The 27,216-nt window shown below is 40.5% G+C and overlaps 1 protein-coding gene and 1 long non-coding RNA gene across 8 annotated transcripts; both read right to left on the minus strand.

The window, feature by feature from the left end:
• Window positions 1-2,241: 2,241 nt before the first annotated feature.
• Window positions 2,242-14,992, minus strand: LOC129830994 (otolith matrix protein OMM-64-like). 7 transcript variants are annotated; one of them, XM_055893937.1, is made up of 23 exons: window positions 14,883-14,992; window positions 14,021-14,082; window positions 13,447-13,470; window positions 13,254-13,286; window positions 12,951-13,001; window positions 12,801-12,842; window positions 12,526-12,564; window positions 11,625-11,660; window positions 11,480-11,533; window positions 10,712-10,966; window positions 9,487-9,534; window positions 9,067-9,126; window positions 8,348-8,437; window positions 8,149-8,184; window positions 7,953-8,030; window positions 5,095-5,877; window positions 4,807-4,917; window positions 4,626-4,682; window positions 4,153-4,200; window positions 3,920-3,967; window positions 3,480-3,536; window positions 3,135-3,224; window positions 2,242-3,030 (listed from the first exon to the last, which is right to left on the minus strand). In XM_055893937.1, exons 1-22 carry the CDS (start codon window positions 14,891-14,893, stop codon window positions 3,184-3,186), a joined length of 2,064 nt encoding a protein of 687 aa, XP_055749912.1. In that variant the 5' UTR covers window positions 14,894-14,992; the 3' UTR covers window positions 2,242-3,030; window positions 3,135-3,183. The 7 variants fall into 7 exon arrangements, with proteins under 7 accessions (XP_055749912.1, XP_055749913.1, XP_055749911.1 ...); XM_055893938.1 differs by having other exon boundaries at window positions 9,487-9,533; window positions 10,747-10,972; XM_055893936.1 differs by having other exon boundaries at window positions 10,712-10,972.
• Window positions 14,993-19,809: 4,817 nt separating this feature from the next.
• Window positions 19,810-22,209, minus strand: LOC129830545 (uncharacterized). Its single transcript, XR_008755548.1, has 3 exons — window positions 22,097-22,209; window positions 21,892-22,005; window positions 19,810-20,142 (listed from the first exon to the last, which is right to left on the minus strand). It is a non-coding gene; the product is annotated as an uncharacterized LOC129830545 (long non-coding RNA).
• Window positions 22,210-27,216: the final 5,007 nt, after the last annotated feature.

The following is a 27,216-nucleotide window of genomic DNA, read 5'->3' on the forward strand; positions in this document are numbered from 1 at the left end:
CAGATATTCCGTGTAGCTATTGGTTAACTATTTAACTGACTATTTAGCAGTCTAATAGCTTGGGGGTAGAAGCTGTTCAGGGTCCTGTTGTTTTCAGACTTGGTGCATCGGTACCGCTTGCCACCGCTTGCCAGGTATCAGAGAGAAAGGTCTATGACTTCGGTGGCTGGAGTCTTTGACACCTCCTGTCATAGAGGTCCTGGATGGCAGGGAGTGTGGCTCCAGTGATGTACTGGGCCATACGCACTACCCTGTGTAGCGCCTTGCGGTCGGATGCAGAGAAGTTTCCATACCAAGCGGTGATGCAGCCAGTCAAGATGCTCTCTATGGTGCAGCTGTAGAACTTTTTGAGGATCTGAGGGCCCATGCCAAGTATTTTCAGTCTCCTGAGGGGGAAGAGGCATTGCTGTGCCCTCTTCACGACTTTGTTGATGTATGTGGACCATGATAGTTCCTTAGTGATGTGGAAACCGAGGAACATGAAGCTCTCGACCTGCTCCACAACAGCCCCGTCGATGTGGATGGAGGTGTGCTCAGCCCTCCATTTCCTGTAATCCATGATCAGCTCCTCTTGCATGTTGAAGGAGAGGTTGTTGTCCTTGCACCACACTGGCAGGTTTCTGACCTCCTCCCTGTAGGCTGTCTCATCATCGTCAGTGATCAGGCCTACCACCGTCGTGTCGTCATACCTTGTCAGAATGTGTTCATGTGTAAAGAAAAGTATGTATTCAACAGCAAATCTTAATGTCTCAGATGGCTTTCTGTGTCCTGTTGTTTTATCTTAAAGGGACATTTCTAAATGTTTCTACTTCATATTCAACATCTCCAACACCACCAGAACATACAGGATGTGAAAATGGCATGTTTTGTTGTTTTGTTGTAAAAAAGATGGAGGAAGATAAGTGGAATTGGAAACACTTATCTTCCTCAATCTTTTTTACTACAAAACATAGAAACGCATCACAGATGTTGATGTTTGGGTGGTGCTGGAGAATTGTTTAATGTATTTCCTTTTAATGTAGGACACCTGTGCACTGTACAAAAACATTACCAGTTCAATGTTATTGGCCATTTACACTGAGTGTACAAAACATTAAGGACACCTGCTCTTTCCATGACATAGACTGACCAGGTCAATCCAAATGAAAGCTATGATCCCTTATTGATGTCACTTCAATCAGCGTAGACAAAGGGGAGGAGACAGGTTAAAGAAGGATTTTTAAGCCTCGAGACAATTGAGACATGGATTGTGTATGTGTGCCATTCAGAGGGTGAATGAGCAAGACAAAAGGTTTAAGTGCATTTCAACGGGGTATGATAGTAGGTGCCAGGCGCACCAGTTTGGGTCAAGAACTGCAACCCTGCTGGGTTTTACCTGCTCAACAGTTTCCCTTGTGTACCAAGAATGGTCCACCACCCAAAGGACATCCAGCCAACTTGACACAACTATGGGAAGCCTTGGAGTCAACATTGGGGGGGGGGGGGGGTACTCAATATTAGGAAGGTGTTCCTAATGTTTGGTATACTCAGTGTGTATGACATTTTAAAACAGAACGTATTGATTTTTTGTGCGCTGGATTGCCTGCTCTTGCTCGGAGAAAGATTTCTTAGGTTAAGGTTAAGAAATGCGTAAATAAGCAATGCCAATGGCATGCTGCTTTCTTCGAAGACAAACGCCACAGTGGCACTGACTTGGTTGAAAGGAAACTAGGGCGTGGAGCTATCCATCCAGAATGAAAGCTTTGTCAGGAATAGGAGTGTTGAACACTACTCGAAGGCATAATAAACAGTCCATCGAATGTCTCAAGATACAGTTTAGGAGAAATGTGTGTCCGTTGGCCGTGCCTTACCTGTAGCTAAACAGTGATTGCTTCTTCACGCTTCTTCTTCATGTCATCATTGTCATTGGCATGGTCCTTTTTATTACTGTGTTGGTTACAAGTGTGCTATGTTATCACAGACCCCAGATGTAGGACTTTGCAACTTCTAAACATGGCTATTGAACTTGACATGTGTGTCAAATTCTCCTAACTCTATTGATTATTATTATATTGTATTTTGTACATTTGATATGTTATCATATTATTTATAGTTGATATTATTGTAAAGTAATCATTTCACCTGTTCTTTACGAAGCATGTGACAAATACAATATGATTTGAATGTCCTGGGAGTCTGTGAGTAGGCTTCTTACCAGCTACTCGTTTCATCAACTGATTCACAATAACACACACATACAGCTTTTTATCCCCAAAAACTTGCTGACAACTCAGTCTTTATTAGATTCCCCCCTTGTGTACATATTCAAATGACATTCTCATTATGTCTATACAATTGTTATTTTACAATCTTTCCGACCAATGTAGATCACACTTTGTTAGTACTTTCTCTAGATTTGTTTTGTATACCTTATCAAAGACATTGTTGCGTCATAACACGTATGTACACTTCATTTTGTATAAAGGACCTAATGTTTTTCATAATTTAAAAAACGAATGTTGAGCTGTGAGTCAGTCTGTTATTTTTCAAATGTAGCAGCTGTGATCAGTTAGAAGGACAACGTGCCAATTGAGCTGTCTGTCAAGGACTGAGACAGCAATGCATCATATGAAAGCAGGAGGAAACAGTAGGAACCCTGCAGAAACAGAGCTAACCTACAATGACTGAATTAAGAAACAGACTTCTGGTTTTCTCAAGGGCATTGTAAGAGAACATAGTGACCATTTTATGAATATGCTAGTTGATACGACAGGAGTGTAACTACATAAACTGCCTTTAACAAAAACAAAGTTGACATTCTTCATGATTCAATATCCAACTACCCAAAAAACAATACAGTCAAAAAGTGGGTAAAAATGTAATGTACACCAAAAAAAGTAGAATAATTTAATTTTATCCTCATAGACACTGCACACACCTTCACCATTTTGAGTGGCAAAAGAGGGTTAAGGAACTTAAGAGCAACATTTGACTAAAGTTTTTGTTGATATTGCTTGTTGTCAGTTTTCTGTGAGATTCACCATGATGGGTCTGCAATGAAAGGAGATGGAATGTGAAATGATTATATATATATTTTCAATGTACAGTATACCTCTCCTCTCATTAGTAAATACAAATCAATGGGCTTTAGGTACCAAAATGTCTGATTCCATCCACAGCGTGCTGTGGGCTCAACCCACAGGGCTAAGACTGGGCTGCCGGGGCGCTGGCAGCAGCATCAGCAGCTGTAAATCAAATGAGATATACAGTACATAGAAGTGAATACAGCAGCATCTGACTGCATCATACCGTACAATAGATGTACGTCAGAGTGAGAGACGGGTTAAATAAGTCTGTAATGGAAATGTCACATGTACACACATAAAATGGATGCACACATGACTAAGTCCCTTTGGATAAAAGCATCTGCTAAACTGCATATATAATTATATTAAAGTGCTGACATGGTTTGGTGTGTTGCAGTGTTCTGCTGACATTACCCTGTGAGGTGCCCTGTGTCATGTCATCCTGTTGGTCCGGAATGTCAGCTGGAACGGCTGAGTGTGAAAAAGAAACACATTTATTCCAATAACTTTCTGTCATCTGTGTGTTGCTCTGTCACTTCCTCATACTTGTCATTCCCACCTCATCATGTACTTTGGATAAATGTGTGTGTGTGTGTGTGTGTGTGTGTGTGTGTGTGTGTGTGTGTGTGTGTGTGTGTGTGTGTGTGTGTGTGTGTGTGTGTGTGTGTGTGTGTGTGTGTGTGTGTGTGTGTGGGGGGGTTAACTAGTTAACTGGTCTAGCTACAGCAAAGTGCCCTGGATTCCCGTGTTTGTTTGTGTGTGCGTACGGGCGGGTTTATGTTTGTGTCTGCATAGTGTCTATTGATGTGAGCTGTGGGAGGCATCAGGCAGGGCAGTCCTGTCTCCTCTCTTACCTTCAGTTTCCTCGACAACCGAGTCCATCTCACCAGACTTCATTATCTCTGTTCAAACAAACAGACATCTGATCAGAAAAGTCACAAGGACAAAAGATGTGTTTACTTTGTGGCTCGTTGACTGAGTTGACTGGTGAACACCAGTCAGTTTCTTCCCCTGGCGAGGAAGCCTTGGAATACTTGGTCCTTTCATTGGTAACTACCCCAAGAAGTAAGTTAGTTTTGGGCCTTACCTTCTGAATCTGGAGTCATTGTTTCTTCCCCATCTATCTCATCGACATCTGAGAAAAAAAACACAAATCAGCCTTGTTTTTACTATTTCAATTATTATTACATACATATGAGAAAAACAAATGATTTTAAATATATTTTTTGATGCATTTTAGGATATATGTGTGAAATAAAATAAATGGCCAAATAATGTATTTTTTATGCATTTTGTAATGTATTTTAATGCATGATATACATTTGTGAATGTATTTGGAATACATACATTATTTAGAATACATACATTTGTATGGCCAATGTTTTTTATTTCACATGCATTTTTTTCAAAATGTTAATCCTCATTGGTCTCATCCTCATCTAAAGAACAGATTAATATATATTGTGTTGAGCCACAATAATGAATTTGAATGTTACAACAGCTAAAGAACAAGCCATTTGAAAGCCCCGGTGATATTATTCAGGATCAGAGGAAATAAACCTGTGTGTGAATCTGCTCCTGGCTCTGCATCCGATTCAGATTGGTCATCCTCTGAGTCTATGAGAAGAAAATTATGGACCGTTTGACATAAATTACTTGACATCTCTTTCATTCACTACTGCATGGATCAGCTGAAAAACAGGCAAGGTGATCAAGTGACACACAAGATAGAGAGACTTACCAGAGGCATCCTTGTCCATATCATCTTTGTCCAAATCATCCTTGTCCATATCTTCTTTGTCCATATCATTCTTGTCCTTATCATCTTTGTCAGACGCAGCATCGTCAGAATCTATATCAGAAAGAAGTGTTTCAGTTACCACAATATAATACCATTGTCACTAACAATACTACACCATCTTTTACATGGAATCGCATATGTACTTTTCATTACTATCTGTTTTTCCTGACCACATGACCTGGCCTAATTATTAGCTACTGTTCTATGGTTTTGTAGTGGTAACCTCACCTTTGGGCTCTTTCATCATGCTATCATCAGTGTCCTCTGGCTGGGCTTCAGTGTCCTCTTCACTGTCATCCTCTTGTGGTTCAGGGGCATCGCTGGTCCCAATGTCCTTTTTACTGTTGGAGTCTGGTTCAGCCTCACTTTCATCCTTACTGTCCTCATGACTGTCCTCATGACTGTCCTCATGACTGTCGGACTCTATTGTTTTTAGTTTCCTCTCCTCCTCCTCTTTCTTTGCCTCCGCCTCCTCCAACTCCTCCTCCTTCTCCAGCTCCTCCTCCTCCTTTGCTTCCAGCTTCGCCTCCTCCTCCTCCGAATCCTGTGGAGGCTCAAAATCTTGCCTCCCTACAGGGCTTCCCTCCTCGATGCTGTCTTCAGGGCCGGGCTTCTGGTCCCCCACATCACTCCCCTCCTCCTTGTCTGCTGCTACAGTCTCCTCCTGGCTGCCAATCACTCCTCCCTCCTCCAGGTTCATTTCCTGCTGCTCTGGTTCCTCCCTGGGGACCTGGATCACCTCATCGCTGTCATCATTGCTGTTGTCTGCGCTGTCTCTGTTTTTCTTATCATCTTTGTCTGGTTTGTCGTCTTCTTCGGTGGTGTCCTTGCTGTCATCTGAGTCGTTCTTGACGTCTTTTTCTGGCCTGTCATCGTCCGTGTCAGAGTCTGCAGCGCCTTGTTTGCTGTCGCTGTCTGCCGCTTCCTCTGTCTGTGTGTCTTCTGCATGGGCCTTACCATCTAGTTCAGTGTCCTTATCCTCATCACTGTCATCTTTGTCTGTGGCAGCATCTGCAGACAAGTGACAAAGTGTTTAGACATCCTGGTAATGAATAGGGTTCTGTTAGGGCAGGTATTCCCAAACCCCCAGGGGTACGCACAATGCCGTCGGGGGTACGCCAAATAAAAATGTGATTCACATTTTTTTAAATATAAATACATATATATTTATTTTTTTAAACTTTTTTTTCTTTTCACATTTTCAAACAGTCCATTTATATTTTCCAACGGGGCTATACATTTGGTAATACATTTTCTTGCCTGAGTTGCCTCGTTTCACTGCCAAAAATAAAATGAAACCATCTAGTGTTCAGCGAAATAACAACACAAAGTCAAATACTGTTAGCCTAGTAAAATAATGAACATCCAATCACATTAACCATTACTCTCTCGCTGGAATTCCACTACTGGTCCGTATGTAGCCAAACATAGCTGCTGCTCATGTTGTTATCTGTACTGATGGCGCAAAAGCCATGACAGGGAGACATAGTGGAGTGGTAACGTGCGTGCAAGCAGTTGCTCCCGACACCACTTGGGTACACTGCAGCATCCACCGAGAGGCTCTTGCTGCCAAGGGAATGCCTGACAGCTTGAAAAACGTTTTGGAAAAGGTTTTGGAAAAAACGTTTGGTTAAAATGGTTAACTTTGTGAAAGCAAGGCCCCTGAACTCTTGTGTATTTTCTGCACAATGCAATTATATGGGCAGTGACCATGTAACGCTTTTACAACATACAGAAATGCGCTGGTTATCAAGGGGCAAATTATTGACAAGTTTTTTTAAATTGAGAGACGAGCTTAAAGTTTTCTTTACTGACCGTCATTTTCACTTGTCTGACCACTTGCATGATGAAGAGTTTCTCACAAGACTGAATCTAGGATTACAGGGACTCTCTGCAACTATATTCAATGTGCGGGACAAAATTAAGGCTATGATTAAGAAGTTGGAGCTCTTCTCTGTCTGCATTAACAAGGACAACACACAGGTCTTTCCATCATTGTATGATTTTTTGTGTGCAAATGAACTCAAGCTTACGGACAATGTCAAATGTGATATAGCGAAACACCTGAGTGAGTTGGGTGCACAATTACACAGGTACTTTCCCGAAATGGATGACACAAACAACTGGATTCGTTATCCCTTTCATCCTCAGCCTCCAGTCCACTTACCGATATCTGAACAAGAGATCCTCATCGAAATTGCAACAAGCGATTCTGTGAAAATGTCATTTAATCACAAGCCACTTCCAGATTTCTGGATTGGGCTGCACTCAGAGTATCCTGCCGTGGCAAATCGTGCTGTTAAGACACTGATGCCCTTTGCAACCACGTACCTATGTGAGAGTGGATTCTCGGCCATAACTAGCATGAAAACGAAATACAGGCACAGACTTATGTGCATCCTTTCAAGCATACCCTTCTCATTAACCTGTAGTGAGTTATTCACAATTTTCGATTAACAAATAAGGTTTTATATGTAAGATGGTTAAATTAAGATAATAATTATTGATTATTATTATATTATTATTTGTGCCCTGGTCCTGTAAAAACTCTTTGTCACATCCCACGAGCCGGGTTGTGACAAAAACTCACACTCATTCTTATGTTTAATAAATGCATCGTATAGTGTGGGTGTGGCAGGCTTACAATGATAGCAAAAAAACAACATTTGAGAGTGCGATGACCCTGGTGCTAGACGGGGTACGCAGCTGGATGTTGAATGTTTGAAGGGGTACGGGACTATAAAACGTTTGGGAACCACTGTGTTAGGGTATATGAAGTAGAATATGTAGAACCAAGTGAGAAGAAGAGAGATCCTAGTACTGAGCTTTTTGGGAGGTCAGTGGTAAGACCTACCCTATCATGACCCTTGGGTGAGAGACACGTAACCTTCAATTAGCAGACTCCCCTGCAGAGTCGTTATCTAACGTTTTTTCTTCATCTGCGGCATCCTTCTCATCTGCATCAAGAGGATGCAGATGAGAAGGAAGTCAAAAACAGGTTTATGACCAACTGAAGGGTAGAACAGCTCAAAATTACAGTTTCCCAGACAATCAATGTCCAGTTCAGAAATGCCAACTAAACACACCTGCATCACTCTTGTCGTCACTCTTGTCATCATCTTTGTTCGTCTCTGTGGCCTCATCCATGTCATCACTGGTCACATCTACAATAACACATTATTTATGTCATCAAACTGCCGTAACCTATTATTTGATGTCTTTGAATTGCCAATGAACCTGTCCAGTACAACATTACAATAAAAACCTTGATGTTGTTCTTACCAGCAGAGTCAGCTTGCACGTCTGTCAGCACTTCATCTTGAAAAGAAACAAAAAGTTGGTTGTGTGTTTTATTATGAGTACCTAATCATATTTTCATTAGACAGGGTAATGTATTGTCTACTTATCAATGCTTTGAATGGGGGATCAGTGTATTGTGTGTGTCAGGACTATCACAATGTCTGCTTTAAACACATTTTACCTGTGGAGTCACTTCCTGGAGACTCTGTGGAGTCACTTCCTGGAGACTCTGTGGAGTCACTTTCTGGAGACTTATCCACACCTGCTGAGTCTGAAATCATAATTTAATTAGCAACACAATTGTATTGTCACGCCCTGGCCTTTGTTATCTTTGTTTTCTGTAATTATTTTAGTTAGGTCAGGGTGTGACAGGAGGGATGTTTGTGTGTTTTTGTCTCGTCTTGGGTGGTTGTATGGTATAGGGGGTTTAGGTAGAGTAGATGGGTTTGTGTTTGAGTGTAGGTGTCTAGGTATGTCTATGGTTACCTGAATGGTTCTCAATCAGAGACAGCTGTCATTCATTGTCTCTGATTGGGAGCCATATTTAAGGCAGCCATAGGCAGTAGGCTTTTGTGGGTAGTTGTCTATGTTGCATGTTAGCACTTAGTCTTTTATAGCTTCACGTTTGTTGTTTTGTTTTCTTTCGTCTTCCAATAAAAGAAGATGTATTTTTCACACGCTGCGCCTTGGTCCACTCATTGTCCTCAAGACGATCGTGACATGTATTATATTTATTAATTAACAACATAGACCTGTTGATGTTTACAGCAATGTTTGTTACACTGATGATGTTTATTATAATGATAATGCTTGTTACAATGATAATGTTAGTATGTTCTGATGATCTGTGAAATTAGAGTTTGGTTATTGTGCAAGTAAGTCAGAGAGAATGGGTCTTACCCAAATCCTCTGTTGACACCTCTGTTGACACCTTCTCCCTGTCATCTGCACCATCTGTATCTGTGGTGAAGACAGACTAAATGAGTCAAAATTCAAACAATTTATGGCCGTTTTGTAATGGGTGAGTGTTATTGTGGCCCTAGTCTAGAATTAATTAATTGTTTTAGGGTACGTCCCAAATGGCACCATATTCCCTATACAGTGCACTATTTTTGACCTGTACTAAACAGTCCTGGGTCAGTATCCCGATTCCAATAACTGGGTGTATCCCAATTCCAATACTTATTGTTGATCTGTCTATCTATTGATTGACGTATGTCAAGTCAAAATTATCATTCACAGTGATGAAGGACTTAAAGATTTAGGCTCAGTGGTTGTGAAGACTGCCATTGCTTTCTGTGCTGCAAGATGTGCCCTCACCTGGTATATCAAAAGTGTCTACGGTCTCTGCCACAGCCTCAGAGGCATCTGAAAAAACAGCTCATATTTGATCATGTACTGACAGTCATCATCAGTTCTACCCTACGTCCCTCCATTAACGTAGCCATGTGGACTCAGCTAATAATGTAACCTAACGTAGAAGGAGTAAAAGAAATGCCTGAGTGGAGTTCCCACATCCACGTTTCTGCGGGAAAGGAAGCTAGGTTGAAGATAGCTGTGTCCCTGAAAACAGGATGCATCCGTTTGATGGCAACTCCACTCAAGGTGCTAGTAATGTAACAGTATTTCTGTATCATTATATTACTATGTATCAGATGAACTATCATTTTGTACTTTATTATATTACTATGTATCAGATGAACTATCATTTTGTACTTTATTATATTACTATGTATCAGATGAACTATCATTTTGTACTTTATTATATTACTATGTATCAGATGAACTATCATTTTGTACTTTATTATATTACTATGTATCAGATGAACTATCATTTTGTACTTTATTATATTACTATGTATCAGATGAACTATCATTTTGTACTTTATTATATTACTATGTATCAGATGAACTATCATTTTGTACTTTATTATATTACTATGTATCAGATGAACTATCATTTTGTACTTTATTATATTACTATGTATCAGATGAACTATCATTTTGTACTTTATTATATTACTATGTATCAGATGAACTATCATTTTGTACTTTATTATATTACTATGTATCAGATGAACTATCATTTTGTACTTTATTATATTACTATGTATCAGATGAACTATCATTTTGTACTTTATTATATTACTATGTATCAGATGAACTATCATTTTGTACTTTATTATATTACTATGTATCAGATGAACTATCATTTTGTACTTTATTATATTACTATGTATCAGATGAACTATCATTTTGTACTTTATTATATTACTATGTATCAGATGAACTATCATTTTGTACTTTATTATATTACTATGTATCAGATGAACTATCATTTTGTACTTTATTATATTACTATGTATCAGATGAACTATCATTTTGTACTTTATTATATTACTAGGTATGATAACTCCAGTCTAGAAGAACGTGCCTTTCATTTTGTATCTTTGTTTTGACTAAAGTATCTGTTGTGTCCAAAAGAATGAGACAACTTTGACATTGGGTAGCAAGAACATCTCTCAAAACATATTGTTTCCCTCACCAGCTGCATCCGTTGTGTCTTGGCTGCCTGCTGCTTCAGCTGCATCCGTTGTGTCTTGGCTGCCTGCTGCTTCAGCTGCATCCGTTGTGTCTTGGCTGCCTGCTGCTTCAGCTGCATCCGTTGTGTCTTGGCTGCCTGCTGCTTCAGCTGCATCCGTTGTGTCTTGGCTGCCTGCTGCTTCAGCTGCATCCGTTGTGTCTTGGCTGCCTGCTGCTTCAGCTGCATCCGTTGTGTCTTGGCTGCCTGCTGCTTCAGCTGCATCTTAACATAATGACATTAATGTTATTGGAAGGTATGAAAATACTGTATCATTTCTTACCTTGTTATTGAGCATGATTACATAACCATACAGTAGTTTGGCCATCTATTTGCTGCTGATGTTAACTGCCACTAAAATGATTTATTTGATTTATGCTTGACAATAGATGTATGGCTGCAGTATGTTTTCCCCCAGGTTTGTCCAATTCGCACTTGAAAGTAGACAGACAGATGCAGTAATTATTGTTTAAATGCACATGACAGCACAGCACAGGCCAGTGCGGCCTGGGGAAATAACAAATGCCATGTATTCTCATCATCACCATGGAAATCATTTTAGGGTGTCTGACTTTCTCTCACAGATTTTGACCCAGGCGAATGTGTGGCACGCAGTGCTGTGACACACGATAGAAGACTGCATCTGTACATCCTGCATTGTTATAGAATGATTTCGACCTTTGCCCTTAACCTTTATCATTGACCTTTGTGTATTTTGCTCCTAGGTCTCACCTGGGGCATCAGAGTCATCAGGATTGCCTGTAGTTTCCACGCTGGTATCTCTGTCTGTAGGACAAGGAAGGGTGAGTATGATGCTCTCTGTGAAATCCCTAGTATAGAGTGTTTTTCATTGAATTCAAATGAATTGGTTTCTCACTGTATGTGTCTGGGAATATATCACTGCTACTGGCATCTGATAAATGAAGAACAAACATCAGGTGAGTTGGAATTAGACGTTTGGCATGAGAAGTTTTAGCCATGGATTCTTCAGTACTAAAATCTGTCTGGGTAAGATTAATATTACCATTACATGTTTCCTTGGTAACTGGTTTTGATTGGCCTTACTGCCTTTCAGATAGTGTATTCCTCTAAGACATCTGATGTAGTTTATAGTGGGTGTTATAGAATGACAGGAAGTAAACAATGTGTTATGGCATGAGGAGGTTTGGGGAATTGGGAAACGTGGTTTTTGGCGAGCCTTGACATACCTTTGGCTTGGATTTGAGACCCCTTTGGTTTACTGTCTGGACATTTACTGTCTGGTCTAGAAAGCATTTGTTTAGCTACGTTGCAGGGGGGGCTGTTGTTATACTGTATGTGAATATCCACCATTGCAGATCCTCTATAGGGGATAGTTAAGTGTTTTTTATAGTCTTATAGCAGGACCATTTTGTCTTCTCACTAATTATTTGCTATTATTTTGATAATTGTGGCTAATGAATGATTAGGTGTGTGTTTCTTACATTATAGTCTGAGCGGCTCAACATGTGTTGTCAACAGACACCCACCCACCCACACACACACACACACCCACACACACACACACACACACACACACACACACACACACACACACACACACACACACACACACACACACACACACACACACACACACACACACACACACTCAGAAACACACACAAACACACACACACACACACACACACACACACACACACACACACACACACACACACACACACACACACACACATACACACACACACACACACACACACACACACACACACACACACACACACACACACACTGACCAGGGGTGTCTGTTGTATCAGGTGAGGTATCCACTGCACCTAAAAACAAATCATGATCAACAGCTCAATGTTCCTTCTCTCATGTTGAACTTTCTTCACTGGTACTGTGAGGGGAAATGTTTTACTTTCTTAGGGAATCGGTATATTCATTCTTGTTCTCTAATCTACAGAGTTGGTTTCCTTAAAAGTCTAGCTCAGTTGATTCTACATCATTCACTCAAGATGACATTAACTTCTTCCTTGATGGAAAGATCCCCAGACCCAGACCCTCGTACCTCCTGCTAGCTCTTTACTGGAATCAGTCCCATCTGTGGTCCCTGTGAACAACAGAGGATTTCTTATTAGTTTCCGTCTATATAAAATGGTACATACCTTGTGTGGTTAAGAAGGTATTAGGTAGGAAATACATTGGCGTCAGTACAAACCTGTGGAGACTCCATCCAGGCTGCCTGTGAGGCCTCCGCCATCTTTGTCACCTGAGACAAAAAAAGTATCATAGCACCCCTTGCCAATGATCACCCAGCTAAGCCAATACCAAACTGGAAAACTCAGTATCTTAATGTATCCAATTATGCAACAGTCAAATGGTTTGATTTTTAGCACTGTTGATGTTTCAGTCCATTGTTTTCAAATGGAAATGAAATAAAAGGACAAAGCACATATCATAAGTGATCCATATATAACCTATATGTGTAGGCTTTGACTGGAGGGGTTTTCAGTGTGCTTACCTTTAAGGTGCACTAGCAAGGGGGCAGCTCTCTCTGAAACACACAGCACAAGGAATGGGGTCATTACACCAGCATAAACACTAGTTCGGACTGAATAGAAAACCACTTCTAATTAACAAAGCAGATTAGCATGTACTTTTCTAACTGTTGTGGTAATTATGAATGTCATGATAAAACACAAATTACACATTACCATCATTGTCTGCCTCGGTTCCATCTGTCAAATAAATATGCATTAGATAGCATTAGGGGAGCATGATTAGTGGTTTGGGGAACTAGCTCCATTTGAATGGGTCATATATGAGGCCCTCCCTACTCCTCTCTCTACCCCACATCAGGCAAAGGACAACAGACCTCTTTTGTGTCTCCACAGAGAGACCAGGGTTCTGATTTCACTGCCATTGTGGAGAAGCAGAGGACTCCCATTGTGATTCAATGAGATGGATGGAGGTCGCAGTATACATTGGAAGTGCCTCCTCACTTAAACATTATGTAATGGTCATTTCGGTTTAAATATTTGCTCACTTTATGTTTGCAGTGTAGCTTAGAGTAGTTTAAACTTGATAACTGGAAAGGTGAAGCATGAACTGCGTAACCCATTGTTTTGTCACAGTGATGAATGAAATTAAACTTAAATATAAACCATCGTCTAGACAACATCTTGTGCACATAACTATAAAATTGTCATTATTATTAAACTGTAGTTACTGATGGAAGAATCTAAATTTATATGATTTAGAAGAATGTTTACTTGAATGTTTTCTTACCAGTAACTGGGGCTGAGATAGCAAGACCAGCCAAAGCAAAGATCAAAGGAACAATCAACAGTCTGTTAGAATAAGAACACAGAGATAGAACTGGTCACTTCACTTTTTAAACAATCATTTAGTCAGACAGATAGTCTGTGTTCTCCTAGAAGCCATCTTAGGGTTTTTAGTGACAGTGGAACATTTTAGAAGGACTATTTGAGAATGGAAGGTTGCAGGAAATGTGTTTGCCCTGCTCATAGCATTATAATAAATGTGAATATATATACCTTGCAGCAGGGAAAGGTATCTTATGGCCATTCTTATGTTCAACATATCTTATGGATAATTAATGATCACTAAAATCAATTAAAAGTTCATTGAAAGTTTTCAATGAAAAGTTGTTAGATTATGTACTTTATCTTTGTAATATAATGCAAATATAATATAAGTCAAACACAGGGTGTTTATTAAACATTTTGACTTTCTCAAATTCGGACTTCTCAAAAGCTTTTTAAAGACCGTCTAGAGTCCCATCATTTTATCTCGTACCACAATCATTATTGGGTTTTGATGCTATTGTTATTGGAAGTTTAGAAATGAACAAGGAAATCTTAAATAAGAAAAAGAACTACATTTCCAACATACTGCGATCCACACAAAAACAATTGATTCAACTATCCCCTCTTGCCATCATTGAAATACCCCCAACATATGTAAACTTCTCAAGTCTCATTCTACATGTAGAGTGACAAATAAAACTTCCCCCAAGAATACAGATATATGTCCAAATAGATTGAGTAATTGTATAAGTACCCGTACACACATGTAAGTTCAAAATAAATACCCAAAGCTAGCCATCCTTGTGCTAGTATTCACTTACCGTGACAACATTGTGATGGGATAGTTTAGCCAGTGGGGCGACACTCAGGTGTCTCTAAAGTTTCCAGTAGGTCTACAGTCTGGCTGGAGGGAACCCAAGGGGTTTTATACTTTCACCACTCCCTCCGCTCCTAGGGGGCAGAGCCTGTGAGACACACAGAGAGACATAGGGGCTTGCAGAGGAACATCATTGCACTCCTTTAAAATAAGGTTGAGAGAGGCTCTGACAACTTTGTTTGTGTTTCCAAACAGTGTTATGTATTAAGTCTCCTCTGATCGGAATCAATCCCCCACATCTTTCCCCTAAACATTCAGCCCCTCACACATACTCATAGCATACACTCACCCCGCCCCCCTCTCAAAGTAACCAAACATATCACTTAGGTGTGTAGATCGTTTTGTTGTTTTAGTTCTTTTGTTTGCCCATGAGATTTTAATTGTGTTTGTCAAGTGAGCTGTGGTTGGTGTGTTCTTCTGGGGAACAAAACACAGATATGTGGTTAGGCAGGAAATGTTCTTGGATTTTTAACAATGTGATAACTCTGCACTTTTTTCTTGGCATAGCAGGCTACTCGTAGACTACCTGCCTAGAAGTTATCTAGTGGTAAGGGTATGATGTAGCCAGATATAAAGTAGGTATGTTGTGATGTTTTTATGGTGTGAACTGAGAGTCAATGGCAGTAGAGGAATGGGTTCTACAATGCTATTTATGAAGGTTATGGAATGATCACCGACACAGGATGTTGAACATGTTGTCAAAAAAATTAAAGCTTCATCAAATCTGTCCTTAAAATCTTTACATCCTTGTCAGAGCTGAATGCCAGCCGGAGAGGAGGAGATTGTTGAGAGACCTTCAGTTTTTCTTTGTTTTACATTAGGCAGTAGAGACAAATAGTGTGCCTTGATGTTACAATTTTTAAGAATATAGTAACATGTTTAAAGCTTTGTAACTTTTTTATTAAGTTTTCTAGCAGTGTTTGGGCACCTCTGTGATAGTCTAGGACTTTGACCCAGCCACTCAACTTTCAGTGACTTCATTAGTGATGATTAGGATTTAGCATGTTACGTTTTGAGACTTTGACCAAAAGATAAACCTGGACCAGCATGGATAACTTTAGTATCATCTCTATGGGGAAAAAAGTTGCTACATTATCACCATTATCATTTCACTTTTCACAAGTTGCATCACAGACTTACACTCTCACTCTGAGGAAAAGCCATTGTTGAAGAGAAAGGAGATTTTTGTTTCGTAGTTCCAACCCAAACCCTTCTTACCTGCTTGTCAAATAACTCTTCTACTAACCTGATGAAAACATTCATTAAGACATTTTCACATGCAAGATACCCCACTGGCAGGATTATAATGGGTCTGGACTTTTCTTATAGGTCAGATTTAACTCTCTTGAGGATTGGGGATTGCCCGTTTCAGATGCTATGCTAATCTGATGCTAATGTTAACGTTTGTATGGTAATTAGGCGAATAGGTGATCACTGACGAAAAGCCAATAGATAGTTGTATCAACTCACTATTGTATCAACTCACTACCCAAGGATTTTACTTGCGACATATAGTTAAAGCTGCAATATGTCACTTTTTGAGCGACCTGACCAAATTCACATAGAAATGTGTGTTATAGAGCTGCCATTCTCATTGGAAGCAAGACTATGAAGGGGTATATCTGTTTTATGTGCGCTATTTCTCTGCTTCCCGTTAGTTTTTGCTCTTTTACCTTTCGGTTTTGTACACCAGCTTCAAACATATGAAAATTCAATATTTTTGGTTATGGAAAGCGGTTTAGATGGTACAGTGATTCTCTACACTATACTTGCTTGTTTAGTCACATAAACTGAAATTAGGCAAACTATTAGAATTATAGCAACCAGGAAATGGTGGAGCGATTTCTGCATAGTTCATCTTTAAATGCACTAAAGAAGAACAATAGGAACATATTGAAGATGCGGATGCTCATCCCCAGAATATTTTTGTGTCTATTTTCAAAGGATAAAGCTAAGAACATGAACAACTTCGTAGTTACGAACACTGTAACAACATGGGAGGAAATGAAACGTTTTCTATAAAAACCAATGCGACTTCCTAAAAACACAACCCTATGGAACATTCCTTGAATAGCTTTTTCGGAATTCACTGATAAATTGGTCCACATGGAAAACTAAAGGCATAGCAATTGTAAATGACATGGTAACGGGAAATACATTTATTTCCATGTCACAATTAAAAAGTAATTTTGGACTGGCCAATGTAGATAGTATTAAATACATGCAACATAAAAGTTACATATCACAAAATTTGGATTAGAAATTGTTTTGGACATCAGAGCAACCTTGAGGGAATCTTATTTGAGTCAGAAACTGATGTTAATTTGATAAGGAAGATAGACAAAACCTTGCAGAGAGCCTATCCAACTGACAATCTCTTAGAAAAAAATATTAACTACTGGAACCAAGACTTCGGGAGAACTGATGTTGGCACAAGATGGAGGGAGAGTTGGAGCTTAGCATAACTAACAAAATTACATTTAACAACAATGTACGCTTAATCCAGTATAAACTAATGTTTATTATACAAGAGACAAAATGCACAAATGCTACAGCACAACGTCAGAGTTATGTCTTAAGTGTAAAACTATTAATGACTCAATAATCCATGCTCTCTGGGAATGCTATAGTGTCCGGAAGTTGTGGGCGGAGCTAGAAAGTTGGTATTACAATGTAAACTTACTTTTAATCCGTCTGTCTGCATATTTCAAGACATGACATATGGAAGTGTAATGAGATACCCAATGGGTTGGATGATGCTCTTCTCATCACTCATCTTGAAACAACGTATACTATAAACTTGGAAATCAATCCGCCATCATTAACACAATGGGAAAATCGAATTATTTATTATTGAAATATTGAAAGTACGTGGGCTACGGAGAGAAACAAAATGGTGCCGTTTCAGGCCATGTGGCAGCTGGAGATAAGGGAAAGGGGTATACCTAGTCAGTTGTACAACTGAAATGTGTCTTCCGCATTTAACCCAAACCCTCTGAATCAGAGAGGTGCGGGGGGCTGCCTTATAATCGACATCCATGTCTTTGCCGCCCGGGGGAACAGTGGGTTAACTGCCTTGCTCAGGGGCAGAGTGACAGATTTTTACCTTGTCAGCTCAGGGATTTGAGTCAGCAACCTTTCGGTTACTGGCCCACTGCTCTAACCACTAGGTTATATATAGATTGGGGTGGATGTGCTAGTGGGTCTGGGCAGGTGTGATTTAATTTATATTTGTTTGATGTTGTTGTTTGTATGTGTATGTTTTGTATTGTCTATAAAAGATTAAATAACATTTTACAAAAAAATTCAAGGATAACTTTAGTATCACCTCTATGGAAAAACAGCTGCTACATTATCACCCTTATCATTTCACTCCTCACGAGTTGAATCACAGACTTACACTCTCACTCTGAGGAAACTTTTAAAGCCAGTGTTGAAGAGAAAGGAGAATTTTTGTTTCGTAATTCCAACCGAAACTCTTCTTGCATGCTTGTCAAATAACTCTTCTACTAACCTGATGAAAACATTCATTAAGACATTTTCACATGCAAGATACCCCACTGGCAGGATTAAAATGGGTCTTTGTCTGCTCTGTTTCTTATAGGTCAGATTCAACTGTTTTGAGGGTTGGAGATTGACTGTTTCAGATGTTAATCTGATGCTAATGCTAACCGCTTGTATGGTAAGTAGGTGAATAGGTGATCACTGACGAAAGCCAATAGCTGGTTAGTATAACAGAATAGCTAGCTTCTACTCCCATTAACTCCCTGATGCTAACTTCATTGGGTCGTCATTTTAGCATTGTAGTGGTAGAGGGCCACCATCAGCCCCCCATAGTTTATATAGAACTAAGGGGCTTTCCACCCTCGACTAGCAGGACTAAACTGCAGACCATGTTAGGAGCTAGTAACATGAGCATTTCGCTGCACCCGCTATAACATCAGCTAAACTGTGTACGCAACCTTTGATTTGATTTAGTCAGATGGTAGAGGCTAATTGAAATGACTCGGTACCATTAATAAGTTTGGTTCCAAATGCTAACCTCAGAAGGGGCTTCCCACCCATTTGATATCTTTCTCTTTCGTCTTAGCTTCCTCCTGACTCTGATGTCTAACCCCTGGTAGATTTCCAGAACACCTTGATAGTCTTTCCTTGTTCTTTTTAAGTTACACAACATTTCAGTGGATGAACCTGTGAGTGAAATCAGATTTTTGCTGACGTGATTGCTTGCTTGGCATTATCAAAACTAACTGCATCGTATCAGATTTCAATCTATTGAAATCTCTCGGAAAAAGGCTTTAATGTAAATAAGGGAGATTTCAGTGCCAAATGCTGACCCCTAATGAAATGTCTCTGTTTACTGTGCAGTTTTTGATAGAAAACAATTCCTGACAGCTGATCTGTTGAGGAGGTATACTGTTGTGTAATGATGAGTCTTGTGATTGAACAATGAAGATAGTGTGGTATAATGGATTAAATTGGGTTTCAGTGTCAATAGTCAAAATTCACATCTTTTGCCATATTTGCCATATTCAGTGGTTCACTAGTTGGCCTCAACACTACAGTATTAAAAAATAGTTCACTTCCTTCCCAACATGGCTGTGGACTATCAAGTGTGAGGCATGACCTTACAAGTTTTTAACAACCTGCTAACTGAAACCTACTGACCCATTAGTTAATACAGATTCAAGTCCAAGGTTTTAGGGATAGAGAGTTAGAGAGTTAGAGATCAGTGCCTGGTCTTTCCGCCTGCCTGCTGTTGTCATTTCTAGTATACTGATGTATCTTGCTCCAACCGTATCACTCTCATGGCACGTTCTAGAACACTGTTTCTGGTCCTGGGCACGCTAAGCACCTGGACTGAGGTCACTTCTATCACAATTGCTGCCAATTGAGAACATTCCAAATCTATCTGTCCAGTGTTATTACTGAATTGACTGAAATGTAAATTTCAGTATTATCTCTCTCCTTCTACCTTTATTCAGATCTGGGTTGTTTATTGTATCATAACGGATGTGCAGTAGTTGTACAACTGACCAGTCATGTCAATGATTTGAAAGTGAAGGCTTCAGTCAGTGGTGTTTGAGCTGGCGCACCTATGCCCGCTTGTACACCCACTCAGTATTAACAGGGAACACCTCCTCATTGCTCTGATGAGAGCTTTTGGTAGGGTGGCTGTTGTCTTCTCGTTTTACCTGGATGCTCTGTAACACAAAATGAGAGGCCTGTTATTTTTAGCCTAACACTTATTTAGAGGCAAGCACCTGTTTTCTAGCTCAATCCCAACCCATCCCTTCTACATTAATTACCCTGTACTGTAGTGTACATTGTGAAAAGCAATAGACTTAATTCCTCAACTGTGCCGTCTATAAAAAAGACCATGCTAAGGAAATGCATTTATTGTAAGCTGCTGTTGGCCACGTCTTTGTCAGAAAATAAATTCCTGATATCAAGGAACTTCATGGTTAGGTAAAGGCTGATAAAAAATACAGGGGAACGTTCCAGATTTTATCACCTTTTTTTCCAAAGGGAGCTTTTATGACATTTTCAAATATGACATTGTAATGTCATCACAGCCAAAGGAGAGTAGGAAATCAATTTACTCATTGCAGCTTTATTGCCAAGTTTTTGCAATGAATGCAATGTATTGATTTATGCGTCAACACTCTTGACGCTTATCTCTTTGCATTGAATGCAACGTATTGACTTAGGTGTCGATACTGTTGATGCATATCTTTTCAAATCAAATCAAAGTTTATTGGTTGGGTACACAGATTTGAAGGTATTATAGCAGGTGCAGTGAAATGCTTATGTTACTAGCGGCAACAATGTGTCTCCCCAATACAATACAAATACAGAAATCAAAACAAGAAATCAAGATATGACAGAACGAGTCCAATTAACAAAAGTAGATATGTTAGAGTGAGCATGTCTCAGAATCCAGAATATAAATATGTGGTGTGTATAGATAGGATATGATTTGGAAGGAAAATGGTATGTACATTAGGATGAGGATGAGATATGTCAAGAATACAGTACATACATACACAGTGAGTAAACAACAGAAACAGAATATGAGGTGACCAGCATTCAATGAGTCTTTATATATATATGGGGCATTAGTCTCAAGGTGCAGGGCTGAGTACCGGGCAGGTAGCCCGCTACTGATGGCTGTTCAACAGTCTGATCGCATGAAGATAGAAGTTGTTTCTCAGTTTTTCGGTCCCAGCTTTGATGCACCTGTACAGTCTCCGCCTTCTAGATGGTAGCAGGGTGAACAGGCCCTGGCTCGGGTGCCTGAGGTCCTTCATGATCTTCTTGGCCTTGACACGTGGTGCTGTAGATGTCCTGGAGGGCAGGCAGCATGTCCCCTGCGATGCTTTGGGCTGACCGCACCACCCTCTGGAGAGCCATGTTGTTGAGGGTGGTACAGTTTCCGTACCATGTGGTGACGCAGCCCGACAGAATGCTCTCAACGGTACATCTGTAGAAGTTTGTAAGGGTCTTAGGGGCCTTGCCGGATTTCTTCAGCCGCCTGAGGTTGAAGAGGTGCGGTTGCGCCTTCTTCACCGTAATGTATTGACTTATGCGTCATGGTCTTTCTTTGTATTAGCAATGATACCATATTGGGAGACTTAGACGTCAGTTCAACGTCTAGTTTTGATTGACATTTTATTCACTTTTCAAACATGAAACAACGTTGAATCAGCCAGTTTGTGCCCAGTGGGAAAAGCCATATGTATTTTTCATCACATTTAAAAAGAACATTGTGGCCTATGGAGGATGGAGTTGTTTTTATGGAAAATCATGATGATTTTGGCTCATGGCTCTTCATTTGGTCATGGCTGATATCAGGAACAAATGATACATGTGCGTATATGTGGGAAGTACAAATCCCTCTTTTTAATTCAAGTCATTTATAGCTAATCCCTCTTTGGAAACAGACTACTTACCTGTGAATGTGCAGCTTCGTAAGGAAAGACTTGCTCCTTTAGCTGACTGCTTGCCATGCCCTTCAGTAGCCATGCTCTATACAGCTGCAGTTACAACAGGCCTGGACAGAAAACCTGGAAAACAGAGGACAAAGTGAGGTCTCAGGAAACTGGGGTTAAATGATGGATCCAAAAAAAGAGAAAAGTAAATCTTGAAGACATATACCTCTGTTAAAAGATGGAGGCCATTCAGTGAAAGTGCAAGCATGGTAACCAGCCAAACTCTTTCCATTGCTCTGTGTTTCTTCAACTGTTTTATTCACAGTTGGAAGCTGGTGGTATGCATGCAAACTGCTCTTAATGAGAGAAAGAGAGCGAGAAAGAGAGAGAGAGAAAGAGAGAGAGAGAGAGAGAGAGAGAGAGAGAGAGAGAGAGAGCGAGAGAGAGAGAGAGAGAGAGAGAGAGATTACTCAGAACTTGCTAACCCACAAACCCTGTATATAATTGACAGAATATACAGGCTACAGTTCCCCTAATGTACTGTACATAGTATTGGTTAACAAGGATCCCACATCTTTCTCTATAGGCCTAACTAATACACTTAGCTGACTAGGTGATGGTGGAGAGCCCACTACTCTACTCCATCTTACCACTGTCTGTGTTGTTGAGTGTCAATAGCAACCGTGTTGGGTGGTTGAAGCATGCCTCCAGCCTGAGAGAAAATAAGGTGCCGGTTTTCTGACTAATGCCCTCCTCTCCTCCCAAGCACTAGGCCTAATTGTACCTACCTCAGTGTCTGTGTTTAATGACGGTGAAGTCACACAGAGAGCAACTGGTTAGCCTATTTATATTTTAAAGTCCTCAGTGAGTGATAGACTTTTCTGAAGTTTGTGTTTGGCCTGGTCTCTAAAAGGCAATCAAACAGTTGTTGTTGTTGTTATGTTGTGTTGCTACCATGCCTTGTTGTCATGTGTTGCTGCCTTGCTATGTTGTTGTCTTAGGTCTCTCTTTGTGTAGTGTTGTCTCTCTTCTTGTGATGTGTGTTTTGTCCTATATTTATGTTGTTTTTATTTTTTTATTTTTAATCCCAGGCCACTGTCCCCGCAGGAGGTCTTTTGCCTTTTGGTAGGCTGTCATTGTTAAAAAGAATTTGTTCTTAACTGACTTGCCTAGATAAAGGTTTAAAACATTTTTTTAAACAGGCCTAATACAAATAGAAAATCAGATGTATTATGTGCGTGATTATGATTTTAGTTCTTCATCCTTGTTTCATTTGGATTCACTGTGTTTAGTCTTGTGAAACGTAAGCACAACAAACACCGTCTTACTAACGTGAGTGGAAAAAATCACTCTGGTAATATCTCACTTGTCTGCAATCCTTCTCAGGAGCAGCAGGGAGCAGCACTGATGTCACCACCCGATGAACTGTGCACAAGCTCATAGACAGGATGTAACCCTAGCAAAATTTTATAGTAGCCACATCCTTTTCTAAATTCAGTTAAGAATTGGGTCCTTACAAAAACCTGGACAATACAACATGCAGGAGATCGTTCTATGGTCCTGTGTCAGTTTGACATGTGACTGATATTTTAGAGAGCATGTTCACTTGATCCTTTTTCATGTAAGTGATGTGAAAGACTGTTGCTGTGAGCAACCGAGCGTCTTTGTCTTTCTGGCACCTAGTGTCTGTGAGGGAGGCCTTTGAATGACGCAGCACATCAGAGACAACAGACAGACCTTAAACTGCTTTAAAGTGGTTGTGTTCAGAGTCTGTACTGAGTTTAAGTGATGCTGCTGTAACTTTAGCTAGTCAGTTCACCTTTAAAGCCGTTTCAGGACGCAGCCTATCCAAGTCATAGCAAAGATGCGTTCAAAGATACAACGTACGTTGAATTGTTCCCCATATTGACATTAGGCAGTATATGCTATGTTTGTCGTTAACAACATTCAAATATTGCAAACCTTTACAACAGTACATGAAACATTAAAACACAACTAAGAAACACACTGAGGTAGTACAGCATGATTAACATAGAGCTTTCGCCTCACTGAGTTATACCTGCAACAGAGGGCGTTTTGTGGTCGCAGGGAAGTGGGGGGGAACCCAGCAAAGGAAGGTGACACCGGAGACCAGTGAACCATAAAAGGTCGATAGAATCTAGAGGAACTGGACTGAGTGTTGTTTTGTCTTGCCGGTGTGTGGGTGTCACTCTAGATGTCAAACCCCTCACAGAAAATATAAGAGGGAGGATGGAGTGGAGGATTATGGGGAGGAGAGGTAGCCTTAATGCCTCATAGGATAGGCTTGGAGGGTTGAGCTCTATAACCTTCTTGCATGGTGGTGTGGGATTCAGCTGAGAGAGAAAATAGACCCTGGTTGCCTCTCTCTGAGGACGGCTGCCTGGGGCTGGGCCGGATCCAGGGGCTTATCCATCCGATAAGGGCTCTTGCAGGCCCCAGAAGTTGAATGTATCGGGCTGCAGGGGTGTCCAGTAACCTGGTGGGTATCCACTTCAGTGTAAGACTAAGAGTGGTCTGACCATTATGGGGGAATAGAACAGGTAATGCTGTTGTTGTATTGATGGTTCATAACTCTGATGGTTTAATGTGGGGATTGGAAGTGGGACAATATTTGATGTTGTTGAAAAAACCTTTTACACTAGAAGGGACCTTGAGCAGGGTTACCCTCTGTCTGTGCATTCACACAGGTAATGGGGTTACTAAAGTTAAGTATACACTAAGAGGGTAGTTTGGGAAATGTTATTGTGATGAACACTGAGTGTACAAACTTTAGGAACACCTGCTCTTTCCATGACATAGACTGACCAGGTGAATCCAGGTAAAAGCTATGAACCCTTATTGATGTCACTTGTTAAATCCACTTCAATCAGTGTAGATGAAGGTGAGGAGTCAGTTTGTATGCCTTGAGACAGTTGAGACATGGATTGTGTATGATGTGCGCCATTCAGAGGTTGAATGGGCAAGACAAAATATGTAAGTGCCTTTGAATGGGATATGGTAGTAGGTGCCAGGCGAACTGGTTTGAGTGTGTCAAGAACTGCAACACTGCTGGGTTTTTCACGCTCAACAATTTCCCGTGTGTATCAAGAATGGTCCACCACCCAAAGGACATCCAGCCAACTTGACACAACTGTGGGAAGCATTGGAGTCAACATGGCCCAGCATCCCTGTGGAAAGCTTTTGACACCTTGTAGAGTCCATGCCCCAAAGTCTTGAGGCTGTTCTGAGGGCAAAAGAGGGTGCAACTCAATATAAGAAATGTGTTCCTAATGTTTTGTACACTGAGTGTATATTTGGACATACCGTATGTTCTGTCCTTATCCTCCTGAATGTGATGGTTAATTGATATGTGTAATAATCTCTTTGATTTATGATTATGAGCCTTAACAGTTATAATAATGGATTTCATTTGTATATACAGTCCATTAGATTCAAGGTTGCTGGGTTCACGTCAGGGGAACATAGCAGGAGTGAAACTTAGTTGCAACTCCATACTATATGATACACTACAGACAGTTGAAGTCGGAAATTTACATACACCTTAGCCAAATACATTTAAACTCCGTTTTTCACAATTCCTGACATTTAATCCTAGTAAAAATTCAGTGTCTTAGGTCAGTTAGGATCACCACTTTATTTTAAGAATGTGAAATGTCAGAAGAATAGTAGAGAGAATTATTTATTTCAGCTTTTATTTCATCAAATTCCCAGTGTGCCAGAAGCTTATATACACTCAATTAGTATTTGGTAGCATTACCTTTAAATTGTTTAACTTGGGTCAAACGTTTCGGGTAGCCTTCCACAAGTTTCCCACAATAAGTTGGGTGAATTTTGGCCCATTCCTCCTGACAGAGCTGGTGTAACTGAGTCAGGTTTGTAGGCCTCCTTGCTCGCACATGCTTTTCCAGTTCTGCCCACAAATTGTCTATAGGATTGAGGTCAGGGCTTTGTGATGGCCACTCCAATATTTTGACTTTGTTGTCCTTAAGCCATTTTGCCACAACTTTGGAAGTATGCTTGGGGTCATTGTCCATTTGGAAGACCCATTTACGACCAATCTTTAACTTCCTGACTGATGTCTTGAAATGTTGCGTCAATATATCCACATCAATTTCCAGCCTCATGATGCCATTTATTTTGTGAAGTGCACCAGCCCTCCTGCAGCAAAGCCCCCCCACAACATGATGCTGCCACCCCCATGCTTCATGGTTGGGATGGTGTTCTTCGGCTTGCAAGCCTCCCCCCTTTTTCCTCCAAACATAACGATGGTCATTATGGCCAAACAGTTCTATTTTTGTTTCATCAGACCAGAAGACATTTCTCCAAAAAGTATGATCTTTGTCCCCATGTGCAGTTGCAAACCGTAGTCTGGCTTTTTTATGGCGGTTTTGGAGCAGTGGCTTCTTCCTTGATGAGCAGCCTTTCAGGTTAAGTCAATATAGGACTCGTTTTACTGTGGATATACAGTGGGGCAAAAAAGTATTTAGTCAGCCACCAATTGTGCAAGTTCTGCCACTTAAAAAGATGAGAGGCCTGTAATTTTCATCATAGGTACACTTCAACTATGACAGACAAAATGAGATAAAACAATCCAGAAAATCACATTGTAGGATTTTTTATGAATTTATTTGCAAATTATGGTGGAAAATAAGTATTTGGTCACCTACAAACAAGCAAGATTTCTGGCTCTCACAGACCTGTAACTCCTTCTTTAAGAGGCTCCTCTGTCCTCCACTCGTTACCTGTATTAATGGCACCTGTTTGAACTTGTTATCAGTATAAAAGACACCTGTCCACAACCTCAAACAGTCACACTCCAAACTCCACTATGGCCAAGACCAAAGAGCTGTCAAAGGACACCAGAAACAAAATTGTAGACCTGCACCAGGCTGGGGAGACTGAATCTGCAATAGGTAAGCAGCTTGGTCTGAAGAAATCAACTGTGGGAGCAATTATTAGGAAATGGAAGACATACAAGACCACTGATAATCTCCCTCGATCTGGGGCTCCACGCAAGATCTCACCCCGTGGGGTCAAAATGATCACAAGAACGGTGAGCAAAAATCCCAGAACCACACGGGGGTACCTAGTGAATGACCTGCAGAGAACTGGGACCAAAGTAACAAAGCCTACCATCAGTAACACACTACGCCGCCAGGGACTCAAATCCTGCAGTGCCAGACGTGTCCCCCTGCTTAAGCCAGTACATGTCCAGGCCCGTCTGAAGTTTGCTAGAGAGCATTTGGATGATCCAGAAGAAGATTGGGAGAATGTCATATGGTCAGATGAAACCAAAATAGAACTTTTTGGTAAAAACTCAACTCG

The sequence above is a fragment of the Salvelinus fontinalis genome, chromosome 32, assembly GCF_029448725.1.
Source record: "Salvelinus fontinalis isolate EN_2023a chromosome 32, ASM2944872v1, whole genome shotgun sequence".
NCBI lineage: Eukaryota > Metazoa > Chordata > Actinopteri > Salmoniformes > Salmonidae > Salvelinus > Salvelinus fontinalis.